At 38.5% G+C, this 13,086-nt stretch overlaps 1 protein-coding gene across 1 annotated transcript in view; it reads left to right on the top strand.

The window, feature by feature from the left end:
* The first annotated feature begins 309 nt into the window (after nt 1-309).
* The window catches only part of DMXL2 (Dmx like 2), a 54,535-nt gene continuing 41,758 nt past the window's right edge, over nt 310-13,086 (top strand). The window contains 5 exon segments of the mRNA XM_068410750.1: nt 310-396; nt 9,333-9,458; nt 11,216-11,287; nt 11,988-12,066; nt 12,708-12,861. Of these exon segments, the coding sequence (XP_068266851.1) occupies nt 310-396; nt 9,333-9,458; nt 11,216-11,287; nt 11,988-12,066; nt 12,708-12,861 (518 nt within the window).

The raw sequence follows: 13,086 nt of genomic DNA, 5'->3' as shown, positions 1-13,086 counted from the left end.
GCCCGCCTCAGGCTGCCCGGCGCGGGAACCTGCCGTCACTGACCGGGCTGTGCTTCCCCCCGCCCCGCTCCTTTAACCGCCTCGCGGTGCCTGCGCGCGCCTCACCTGACTCAGGCGCTGCCCGGCGCGTGCGCCGCCTCCCCGCCTCCCTCCCTGGCGCGCGCTCGCGGCGGCCGCGAGCAGGGCCTCGGCCCGCGAGGCGGGCGGGAGCGCGGAGCCATCCGGGTCTCGCCCGCTCGTTGCAGCGGAGGCGGCGACCGCGGCGCTGCCGTCCCCAGGAGAGCGGGGCGGGAGGGGGGGTGAGCCGCAATGCATCTCCACCAGGTGCTTACCGGCGCCGTCAACCCCGGGGACAACTGCTACTCGGTGGGCAGTGTTGAGGACATCCCCTTCACGGTAACTGTGGCGATAGGCGGGGGGCGCCCGGGCTCAAGCGAGCGGCGGTGGGGGAAGGGGAGGGTGTTTTGTAGGCCCGAGGAGAGCGGTGGGAGGGGCTGGAGGGGATTAACCTGCCGGGGCGGGGGGGTACGGGCAGGGCGGTTGGCGGGCCCTCGTACGGGGGTCAGAAACGCCGGGGGAGTTAAGGGGGTGATTACGAGCGGGGGCGGTGAAGAGGAGTGGGTGCGAGCCGGGATGTTTATAGGTGGGGTGGGAGCGTTCCCCTGGGGCATCGGGGCGCTCCCGGGCAGCACGAGGCCGGAGGAGACAGGCGTGACCCCCCCGCGGAGCGTCGCCGCCTTCGCCGCCCGCCGTGGGGCGGGTCTCGCTGCTCGCTCTTCCCGGGGTGCCGCTGCGGATGGAGGCTGGGATCCGCGGGGGCACCCCCCACCTCCGGGGAGCCTCTCAGTTCGCGTAGGGAGCCAGGGAAACACCCAAATTGTGCCTCCCCAAATTTTGCTAGGTGCTTTTTTTTTTGTGTGTGTACGGTCCTCCTGCAAAACCAAGAAAATAGTCTGTTGCACCAGGTTTCTTAAGAAGCCCGTCCAATGCTGAGGAGCATTTGGCTTCAATTACTGTGGTTGATAAAACACAAATTTGTCAAATGTACACCTTAAACTAGAGGAAAAAGACATGGAAAGATACACTAAGTAAATTTCAAAAGTCCAGAGTTTATATAATAAAAACTGTTTTTCATCCACAGGCTATTTTTGTCCATTTCAATGTCAATTTCTACTTTTTTACCTTATGATATGCTTCTCTGATTTTAATGACTGATCAGCTTCTGCAGTGTTTTGCATACTGTCATCTAATCAGTATGTTATTGTTTGGAAATAAATTGTCTCATTAGATTTTGTGTTAATATTTATAAGACTATATCCCAGGCACAAACCCATTCCAAGCTGAATAATACAGAGCATCATTTTTACTCTAAGATAACTGCCAGCAGACTTGTCAAACATTAAAGCTTACTGTAGATTATCACAGATGTCTAATTTCAGTAATGAATTCTTGAAAGGCTTAAGAAATAAAAGGTGCCATATCTGTCTTTATTTTCCTTGTTCTGCTGCTATGCAGCCATACTGCTATTAAAGGGACCTCTGTTACTTTTGGTATTTATAGGAGTTGTTTACTCATATTCATATTCTGATGTGTTTCTTTTTACTGTGACAATTTGAAAAGTCAATCAACTGATATTATAAAAGACAACTTTATGCTAATTCTCATAATAGTTTTGATAACAGAAAAAATGAATAATGGTAAATATTATGGCTTATACAAGAATTTTCCAAGAATAAAAGTCACATTTTACAAAAAAAAATGCAGAATAATTTGGTAGCATGTTAATTATGGAACTGCATATAACAGAACTCACTGTCTTCTCTGGCTGCTGCATCCAATTTTTTATAATACAATAAAGAAGGAACTAAAAGGATAAGTATGTTTTAATAAAGATATCTTCTGGACCTCCACAGCTGTAACTTTCTTCTTCCCTTTTTCTCCTTTCTCTGTATTCGTGGTATTATTTCCTGCTGTTCTAGACCTTGATCCTGTAGTAGACTGTACAGTTAAAAACATCTGCTTGCAAACAGTTTGGCATCTTATATCCAGATTCTTAAGAAATCAGTCACCTGTGTGACTCTTGGTAGCATCATAGTCTACCATCCACTGCAGGTGTCACTTCTGATAGTGCCTAACCTTAGATTCTGTTGGTCAACATCAGTAACAGTGTATTGACATAGGTCTGTCCCCCCAAACCATTAAGCTGTTTGGAGTCATAACTTTAACTCAGATCCTGACACAGGATTTGCAGTTTAGGTAAGAGATCATCTGTATTGGTGACAGAGCCTGGCTCTATAGACATGCTCTTCAGACCCAACACCTGTCAGCCTCTAGAGCACAGCAGAAGCAGAGCAGTAAAAGCAAGAGGTTAAAGGAGATCTACACAGTATGTGCTGTACTATGTGAATCCATGTGAAGTTAGGCTGTGGCAGAGGAGCCATTGTTTCTGTGCATGTGCTTGTTTATGTTTTGGTTGATGTTAGGACATTTGTTTAAAATATGTGAGAACTAGTTCAAAAGTAGTAAAACTGATTCATCATAGGGACTTGAAAATATGGCTTTTTTTTTTTGCAGAAGGGAATCACTCATGTTAAAGTTACTCCACTTGACAGTAGAGTATGGGTATGTGTATATGTATATTCACTAGTTAATAGTTTTGGAGCTATTTCCCTTTTTTTTGAAGGACGAGGAAGAGAAATATCCTCTTAAGAAGAACTGGCTTTAGATGCCTAACTCCAGCAGTCTTAGGATTCTGAGAGAAGGAACACATTTTCTTCTGACCAAATTAGCGACATTGCAATTCTCAGGTTCTTCATCCTTCCTTTCCTTTATGGTTTGCTCTTGGCTTGTTTACATGACTTCTTGCTGGTGATAAAGGTAGGCCTTTAATTTCCAAGTCAGTGTAGCTAGAGCTAAGATGATAACATGTTCTGCCTCAACTGTACTTTTTTAAAGCTTTGGTGAAAGTCATCTCATTACTCTGAGAATAAGAAAGGGAAAAAAAACAATTTTGCCATTAATTTTTCTTTACCTGCTAAAAAACAAGTATTAGTGACTTAGCTGAAAGTAAAAATCACTGAAAGGAAAATTGGCCTGGTTTAGGCCAAACCAGGACAACCATAAAGCAAAACAAATCCAAAGAAACAGAGCTAGCATCAGACAGTTGCTGTAGGCTGGCAACAAAGGTTTTGTGCATCCTTCATCTGAAATGCACATAGTGTTCTTTCCTCCCTATGCTCCCACATCTGCCTGCAGCAATCCTGACATATATCTAGCATTTCCCAAATAAGGGATGAAGCAGAGAGATGTTTGGTTGACAAACTGGCTTGTGGACGTTGTAGCTGTATTGTGCCCAGTCTAGTAGAGTGGGTAATACACAGGAAAAATTGTTTGAAGGGTGATTAGAAGCAAAATAACTTCATAATGCTGTGTTCTACCAGGCAGTCTCTTTAGCCTCTGTTCATCTGAACTCCACCCAAACAGGACACTGCATAAGCAGAAGGTTTAAGTACTAAATGACAGAAGTTCTGTTTTTGTCATTTCTGGTAATAATTCTGTGCACTATTCAACTTGCTGTTGCTTCATGTTCTCATTTCAGCAAATGTTGTTAACCATGGTTCATAAATGAATTTACAGAAGGTCACAGGTGAGCTTTATACAGAAGGGCCTTTACAGCACACGCCCTGCCTAGACCGAAGAAGGGTGTTATTTGAACTTCACAGTCTAACTGGCAGCTAATAAGTTTTTAAAGGTAGTAAGCGGCATTCTTCAAACCATGGTTGATTTCACTTAGCTTTTGTTGTTAAACAGCCTTTTACGTTGAGCCAATTTCAGTCACTGACCCTAACTCTGAATGGGATGTATGTTACCAACCTGATTTTCATGATGTGGATTGAGGTGGTTTCAAATAAAGAAGACGAGCTGTTCTGATTCTGTTTGACTTCTGCCCTTTGTCCAAGCTCAGGGCTGTTTTTCCCCTCCTGAAACTCTGAACAGAATGTAGCTGTGTCTAAGGTCAGTCTAGGTTTAAAAAAAAAAAAAAAAAAAAAAAAATCAATAGGTATGTCAATTACCTAAAGGCTAGGTTCTATAACTATAAAAATTCCAAGCTCTGGCTGGTGTCCCACAAACAGAAGATAATGAATATTTACTTCTTGTAAGAGGTAAATGCACAAAATACAGAACTCTAAACATTACTAATGAGAAAATCAGAATATCCAATTTTAGTAGTATCTTTACGTAAGACCTTTTCTGATAGAAGTAAAAAAAAATTAACTTACGATTTGTCACTTTTGAAAAGTGGTACTTGGTATCTTCCATGCCAGTACTGACACTTGGCCTGGAACTGTGTGTAACAAATTTCAGAAGCTGTTGCAGATTAGAGGCTCCCACGCCCATGTAAACTTTTTTTTACCTCATTGAAAACAGCAAAATCTTCATCCACACCATTATGTCCAGAAGATAGCAGCAACTGAGAACAGGTTTTCTGTGCTGTGTAGGGTTCTCATCTACCTCACTCTTCTTGAAAAATTACTTACTAAAACCCTTATTTGCAAATCCCTCTCAGTTAATTACTACTTGCATGTATCTATATGTTCTCCACTGTGTCATGTTTATATGAACTGGATTATAGACACTTAACATCTGAATCCTTACTACAGTCTTTTTTTCTCTGAAGCTCTGTGTGTAAGCATATTGTCAAGTATTTAATCATGAATTCCTCTCAGATGTCAATTTAGGAAAGCCTGTTCTACAGGCCACAGGCTAGTCGTGAGTTGGGGTTTTTTTTTGGTTATTGTGATAGTTTGCATTAAGTGTATGTAATTCTAATAGTACTTAGCCAGGGGAGGGGGGAAATGTAAATGTTGTGTCCACTGATGAAAGCTTGTAAGTGTTTCAGAATTCAGGTGACTTCATCGCTGACAGGAGGGTGGAAGAATTTCTGCATCTTATATGTTTACTATCCATAGCCAGAAACTTAAGGATAAGTGTTGTTATACTGGAGGAGTACCATAAGGCCAATACGGGCTTCAATACAGGCTTCAATACAGATTTTAATTTATGTAGTTTTAAATGTTTATGAACTACTTTTTTTTTTTTTTTTAATACCACTGTGGGCTGGTTCTGTTTCTTCCACATCATTTACCATCTTGAAAAGCCTTTGTACCCCTAATAGCACACACTGAAGCTTGAGAACTGGTTTATTTCACTTATGCCAAATTTGGAAGGAGTTGCAGGTTATAGAAAGAGAAGAATCATTTTTCATACAGAGAAAAATATAAAGAAAAACAAGATGAGAAAAATATATATATAAAGAAAAACAAGATGAGATTATGAAGGAATATTGTTTCCTTGCATGGTAGTTCCAGTGTTCAACATCAAAATTAGAGAACCAAACAGGAAAACATGGGCAGCTGAAAAAGAAAGATGCACATGCTGCTTTTGTATTATCTGAAAATTGAGGATATAGCATAAACTCTTACAGTAGGACAGACTGTCCTACTTCTCTCTGGTGCTCCTGCATTCAATTAGAGCTTTGTCATTGTTCATTTCAGTGGTTCCAGATCTTGACAGTTAGAGCAGACATTGGCAAACTACGGCTTGTTAGTTGCTTATGGATCCTGCAAGTCATCCTTGCATTCTGGCGGTTTTGCAACTCCATTTAATTTTCTCTTTGAAATTATCAGTGACATTAGAAATGGAGGCTGGCAGATACTCCATGTGGGTGGTTTTTACTGCACTTGTTTCATTCAGTAACTGCTTATAATTCTGTTTATCCAAGACCTCTGTGCTGCTCTCATCCATTACAGTATCTCAGCATCTTATTTTCTGTCTTTCCTTTTTGTATGGCTCACCAATTTTCCATTCCTTTTATCAGGCTATGCAGATTGTTAGTCTGTTACCACAAATATTGTGGCTACTGGTATTCTGGCAGGAGAGACCTGTGGTGGCATGAATGATGTCCCCGAGGATGTTGTCAGCTGAATCCTTAAGAAGGAACTAGTGATGTTACGCATTATGACACTTCCCTATTCTTTGCCAGTGTAGGGTGCTTCTACTTCATTACCAGCTTAAGGAGTGGAAGGACAAAAGGAAAGAGGATTTAACAGACATGTGTTCTGTTCAAGTATAAACATGTTAATATATTGAGTGTATTAGAAAAGCCTCATAAAAGTAATCAAATGGAAAACTTGGATTTATACAATAATGTGAACTGTGGAAATATCTTTCAGTACAGAAAAGTATATTGAACTTTTCTGTTTTGAGAAATTTGGAGAATATAAACGTGAAAAAGTGAACACTTGGTTTAAAATGGTAGGACACCTCTTCTCAAAGGCGGGGTTATAATAAATGTACTTCTTAAAGTAAACTTAAGATTTAAGGTAAATATACCTTAATATACTTTCAAGAAATGAGAGACATTCTCAGAATAAATATTTACACTGAGAAAATGACCCCAGAACCACGAGACAGCACTTGCTCAAAGAACGTAGAGCTGAAGGCCCGACACCCTGCCGTTGGGAATGTGTTCCGACTAAGGTCTCTAACAGACTAAATCCTCTCTGTTGGCATAGGACACTTAGGTGTGCTGAGTCACTTGTTGGTGCAGTGCCAAACACAGGCAAAGAGGAGAAAGGAGATGAGTGACAGTAATAAGATTTCACTTAGGAAAGAGATCTCTACATCTTGATGATTCTTTAAGGAAAAAAAAAATAAGTTTTCTACTGTAAACCACCATTTTAATTCACAACCACCTTTTTACTTAACTTTGTAAAAATATGCTAAATCATATAATTAGCCAGAAAAATAATCCTTTGTTGCTATAATAAGAAGTGCAGATAGAGACAGAACTAAAACATTTAAAAGGGAAGACACTAAATTCTTTTGCTTCAGAGTCAACAGACATACCCAAGTATAAAATATTTTGTTTCATGCATTATCAACTATACACAGACACAAACGTGCATGTTTAAGAACAGTAAGCATAAGGAAATTGAAGTTGAGAAGTCTTTTCCTTTCCCTATGTTATTTCTGAGGCACACGTCCATATCTCCTGCTAACAGTATTGCAGCTAGTGTTAAATTATATTTAATTTAGTTTGAAATTTGCAAGTCATCAATACGACAATGAAAAAATAGGGTATCAGAAAGGTTTAAGTCCTTGTTTGAAGTGGATCACTACCTTTTTTTACTGTATTAGGTAACAATTTAAGTCATGTCTTTTAGTAGGTTTGTATTAGTAGTTATGAGGCAGACTGTTGAAAAGAAGGGGAGTCTTTCAATTCTTTGCTGTTTTAATTGCTCGCCCTTTGAAGTAAATAGTAGGAGAATCAATTGCTTGTGAACATTAGCATTCTGAATAAATTTTTGGAACAAGAGGACCTGCTTTTATTTTCCTGTCTACTTACGGGCATTCTCATGCTGGTCTCCATCTTCTTCCTTCCTGTTTGTGAACATTTGCTGGCCTGTCCAGAATTTCATGCTGCTGATGGAGTTTCTTTTGCAACAAATTTCAATATGAAAAATAGGAAAACAACAAAACAAAACCACTTTCTGTTTGATGCCAGAATTTACCTCAGAATCTCATCTTTCTTTCTCTTACTTTCTGGAAATAATCCTATTCCATTTTAATAATAACTTATTCCCTTCCAGATTGGGTCTAACAATTGCATAGCCTAATCATCGAGGAGCTAGGATATTCTGTTACATAGATAATCTCCCTCTAACAACCTTTTAGCAGTTGGTTTTTTCCCCTCTCCTGCTTGCACTGTGAGTAACACCAGTATCAGTTCCTCAGAGCTTCCCAGAATAATGGTTGTGGGCTTGAGGACACAGACAACACTGCGTCACTCTATTTTTGTGAAATGACCTTCGAAATCTTTTAGACAATCTGTTTTGTACGCAGTTCTCATTTTTGTGTGTGCAATTGTATGGTGTGCTAATTTCTGAGGCCCGAGTTTCTGCTTTGCCGCTTGCATTGCTGTTCCTTTCTTGTTCTTAGCAGTGACTGTACTTTCACTAAGTTAAGCCTTTTTCTTCAGACTTTCTCACTTGTTGCTCCTTCTCAGGAGGATCAGAAGTAGACATAGAAGGTCATGAGACCTAAATTGTCCATTCTAGTTCCAGTGGTTATCTTGCACCGTTATCTTGCACCATTATCTTAGTCTGCCCATCAATGGGCATTGATCCTATAAATCTATAGAAATACTCACAACTTCTCATACACTTCTCAAAAATAATACAGGTAGCCTTTAAACTGATTGACCTCAAAGGAGAGGGCTAGGCTCAGTAATTTGGAAATTATTGTGAAAGAAGCAGGGGACAAGTTAAAATGACAAAGTAATGTTAAAATGTTAAAATGACAAGTTAAAATGACAAACTGTTGAGGACTTGCACTCTCTGCTTAATTCAGCTGTTGTAAAATTTCTGCTTACTGTGTTGGAATCAGTGGAAAACTTACTTTAAGGAAAGAGATTTCTAGCTGTAACTGTTTACTTTAAAAATGCTTATTGGTAGATTGATGCTAGGTAGGGATTTCTGTGCCTGAATGTGCGAGTTCAGTAGAACAGATTATCTGGAGTGATTAAACTTTTTAGAATATTCTGGCACACTAGGACAGGTAAAAGGTTGGCAGACAGGTATATATTTATCCTGCCAATAAAAAGTGCTGCAAGCTATCATTGATCTGTAACTTATTCTTACACAAGTTATTTGGACTGTAGTGTGTATTGCACAAGATACAATATATCCAAGACACATATTTGTTGTTTTACAGTCTTATAGTAATGTGCATTTCTTAAAACTCAGAAAAGCCCATAGATTCTTATAGAAAATAATCACATAATATCCTTTTAAAAAAGGGGAGGGGAGGGCACAACGCACACATGTTTAAGAAATTTATATGCAAGTTCAATAAGTGCACCTGAATAGTAAACTCTTCGCTGCCTTGCTCTAAGAGGCAACAAGAATTGGAGGGGAGGAAAAAAACAACTAAAACCTAAAAAAATTCCACAAAACAAATGGTAGTGAAAGTACACACAGAGCTTAAGTCCTAGAATAAGTTTGGGGTTTGTTGTTTGTTTGGGTTTTTTTTACTGTTTGTTTGCCATGCTCTAAACCCTGGGAGATTTAAAGTCGCCTTTGCTACTTTGTTTCTACTTGTTCTTTATTCTGCTGGTGCTCCTGAATTGATCAGGGATAAATTGCTACATAGTAACTTTTTGTTTCAATGGAGATTTTTCACAGCTCTCTCAAAATCATAAGGTGTTGATAAGTATTCAGTTAGTTTTTTAAATAACACTTTAATTGTGTTTCTTTTCAAAAATATTTCAGGCATATGGCTCTGGTTGTGACATTGTTATTCTGGCAAATGACTTTGAATGTGTGCAAATTATTCCCGGTGCTAAACATGGAAACATCCAGGTCAGTTGTGTGGAGTGCTCCCAACGACAAGGCAGGGTAAGGATTTTACTAAATTTGTATAGACTTTAAAAAAATAGGAATACTCTAAATGAAATAATTAAACAGCAGCATAATACATTAATGGTATTAATGAGTTAATTTCACGACAAAGATCAGTTTTTACTGATCTGTAACTTTCTGAGTAACACCTCTTGTGTTACTCAGAGAATTGTCTTTAAAAAATAAATTACTATTAAATTAAGGGGGAGAGGGAGGGGGAAGCAGGAGCCACCTTGTAAAAATGGGTTTTATTCCTTTCCAGGACCTGCAATAACAGGTCTCACAAAACATGAAAATATGTATTAGTTACAGTACAATATCAGAACTGGAATGGTACTAAAATTATTGTTATTGTTTCCATTATTGTATACTTTCATCTAGCTAAAGACATGGATAAATTATTCACGTATACATATATATATACACGCACATATGTGTGTATGTTTGTATCCTGCAAAGTAATAAATCAGAAATACTTTACTTTTCAGAAAAGCTTAGGGATGTTTAATGTGTTTAGAAGTGCTACAGTGTGAGCCGTCATAACTGCGTGGCGCCTTGACTGGCCATATGGTTTTATTTTTAATCCCTAAACAGTGCTAAAGAGACAGTTTAGATTGCTGAGAAAAAAAAAAACTGCTTTCTTTGAGTTATGGTAGTGCACTAAGCAAATTTTGTTTGTCAGTTGTCACTACCTACTAATACTAGCCAGTTAAAAATTGGTTGCAGTATTGAGAAAGCCCTAGTTAGGATTCAGGCAGGTTTAGCTGGCGAGGCCCCTGCACTGCAGCAGTGCAGTCCCAGCAGGACTGGAAGAGAGATTCCAGCTGCACAGGTGGCCCCTGCAAGATCACCATGAACCCCTGGGGGTTCTGCATTCAGGACTCTGAACTCACGGTCTATTCTTTTCTTTAGGAGTGTGCTCTTGCAACCTTCCCTCTCACTCCCCTCCCCCTGAAGAGGAAATAAGATTTCATAATAAATGTTGTGAAAGTTTTACAACGTTTCTGTTTTGAGGAAGCCAGATCCTGAATGGGAAGAACTTAAACAGTTTTTCTTTTAAAAATCCTTTAAGGAAGAAAAAGGAATTTTAAAGGTAGTCAAGAGTAGTCGTAAGCATATGAGTATTAGGAACATGACCAGATAAATTCCTAATAAAGACCATTTTGTGTGTGGAGGTTTCTGTGAAATAAGTGGGTGAAGGAAATTGAGGGGTTCAGTGGTATAAGTACTTCAGTTTTTCCATTTGCCATTTGTCTCCTCTCAAAATGTATTTAACTATACAAAATAGAATTATATTTTCTCCTGTTTCTCGTAATTATTATTTAATGGTACAAAATGGAATCTGGGAACACACTGAGACCCAGACACTAATAATTAATTTATTAGTTAGCTGTGAAGTAGGCAGAACATGAGCAGAAGTAATGAAGGCATCAGCTTTCCCTTATTCATTAACAGTAGTTACCATAGAAGAATATGTTAGATCTGATTGGCAGTGTTTATCCTACTGAACAAGATGTCTTCCCTACTTAGAGTTAAAATCTTAAAGATGGGCTTGTTCAGAACTATGTATTTCTCAGCTTTCTTAAGAAAGCATGCATATAACAATTAATGACATTTGTATTAATTTCACTTTTCTTGAACAGCAGCACATAGAAGAGGTACTGGAAATTCTTTTTAGCTATTTTGGAATACTAAGGAGTGGTTACACTTATCTCCTAACCTTACATTTTGAGTCTTCAATTTTTTTTTTCCAGATTGCAGCATCATATGGAAATGCTGTTTGCATTTTTGAACCACTTGGTATAAATTCTCATAAAAGAAATTCTGTAAGTATGTATTTCATGATTGTAACTCGGTTTAGGCTATTAGAAGAGGCAAAAGTCTGTCTGCCAGTTTTTATTATTATATTACATTGGCACACAAAAGACTAATGGATAAATGTTTTCCACCATCCATAATAAAACTGGATGGGTAGAATCTTCCACTGCATGAATCAAACTGGGGACTGCACTCCTACATTCACAATATCATCTTGTTCTTGAATCTCATAGTAGAATGACATGATGACAAGTTAGTATTTTAACTTGAGGAGATCATCAGATCTGTGCTACAGAAATATGACTTAGACTTGTATACATGTACTCAGGTTTGTTTTAACAGCACAGCCATGGTCAAGTACTCAAGCATTAAGTATGTTCTCAAGCAGGTTTCACAGTCTTTGTTGCATCTATACTGCCATCCCTTATGTTGTTATAAATGTATGACCTAACTAGTTTAAAGTAATCTACAGATACATCTGTATGTGTGACAGGTCCAGATCTGGTTTGCAGGGCACTCTGTGATGAATTTAATTTTTATAAAACAATTAAAGAAATTATTAAAACTACATTCAGCAATCTGCCACTGGGTCCTGAATGTTTCTGCAATAGGCTTAATAGCAATTTCATAGAGGAAGAAAGAAATACTGATACCTTTGTATTTTGCTGTTGATGTGAGGATTAATCCTTTCCTATTTTTAAACTACAGCAACTGAAGTGTCAGTGGCTTAAAACGGGGCAATTCTTCCTCAGTTCTATGACTTACAACCTGGCATGGGATCCTCAAGGTAATGTGAAGTTTGCAAAGTATTTGTTCAATATTTGTAGTTAGGAGAACTTGAACACAAATTATTTTTATTGTCATAAAGTGAGAAGCATGAATATGGAAATTTTAGGTTATCTGTTCTCAGGCAGTATTGCATAAAATGTGAGGCTACAGTTAGCATTTGTGAAGATGCTGTGCCAGGTGTTTGAGTCTCTTATGCAAGACCTTAGTTTGGGAGTCACAGTATTAAGTTGCTAACTGACTCAAATTACCACTAATAATCATTTAAATAGAATTTTATCACAATTTAAGTCAGCAATGTACCCAGACACAGTTATTTATAAGATGTTTAACAGCGTGTATTTATTTGAGATGTGAATGGCTATTTAGCATCTGCAACATTTATTATTAAATATGATTTATCATCTGAAGCCACCAAAAAAACCTTGATGTTCTTTCTTAAAAGGTAATGTAAATTCAAAATGTTTTAATAAAAACAGCTGTATAGTATGGTTGAATACCCTATCATATTTAAAGTGGGCTTTATAAAGTTGAGTTTTCAACCTGTTTTGAATAATTCTCAACAAAATATGATGACAAGCTTAATCTTTCAATATACATGCATTGTCTTGATTTCACAGCTTCGATATTACTCACTTTCAGGTAACAGGCTGCTGACAGCAACTGACTTTTTGCAATTGTGGGCCCCTCCATCTAGTGACATTCTAGAAGAAGAAGAAGATGATCCTGACAATCAGATCAAAGATGATAAAGTTCTCCCAGTTCTAAATGACTGGAAATGTGTCTGGCAGTGCAAGTGAGTGAGATAATTTTTATTTTAAGACAAATTGTAATGCCACCTCATATATCAACCCTATCTTTTCTCCAAAGCCATATTTTAAAATGTGCTTTTAAATCAGCTTAAAATACCATAAAATTCAAAAAATGTAAGTTATTCCAAAATTCCTCACTTTTTCAAGTGACCCATCACCAGATAACCTAGTCAAAGGCTTACCCAAACGGTAGCACTGGCAAGGTGTCA

Source organism: Nyctibius grandis, chromosome 11, assembly GCF_013368605.1.
Source record: "Nyctibius grandis isolate bNycGra1 chromosome 11, bNycGra1.pri, whole genome shotgun sequence".
Lineage (NCBI taxonomy): Eukaryota > Metazoa > Chordata > Aves > Nyctibiiformes > Nyctibiidae > Nyctibius > Nyctibius grandis.
This window is presented reverse-complemented; position numbering and strand designations above follow the sequence as displayed.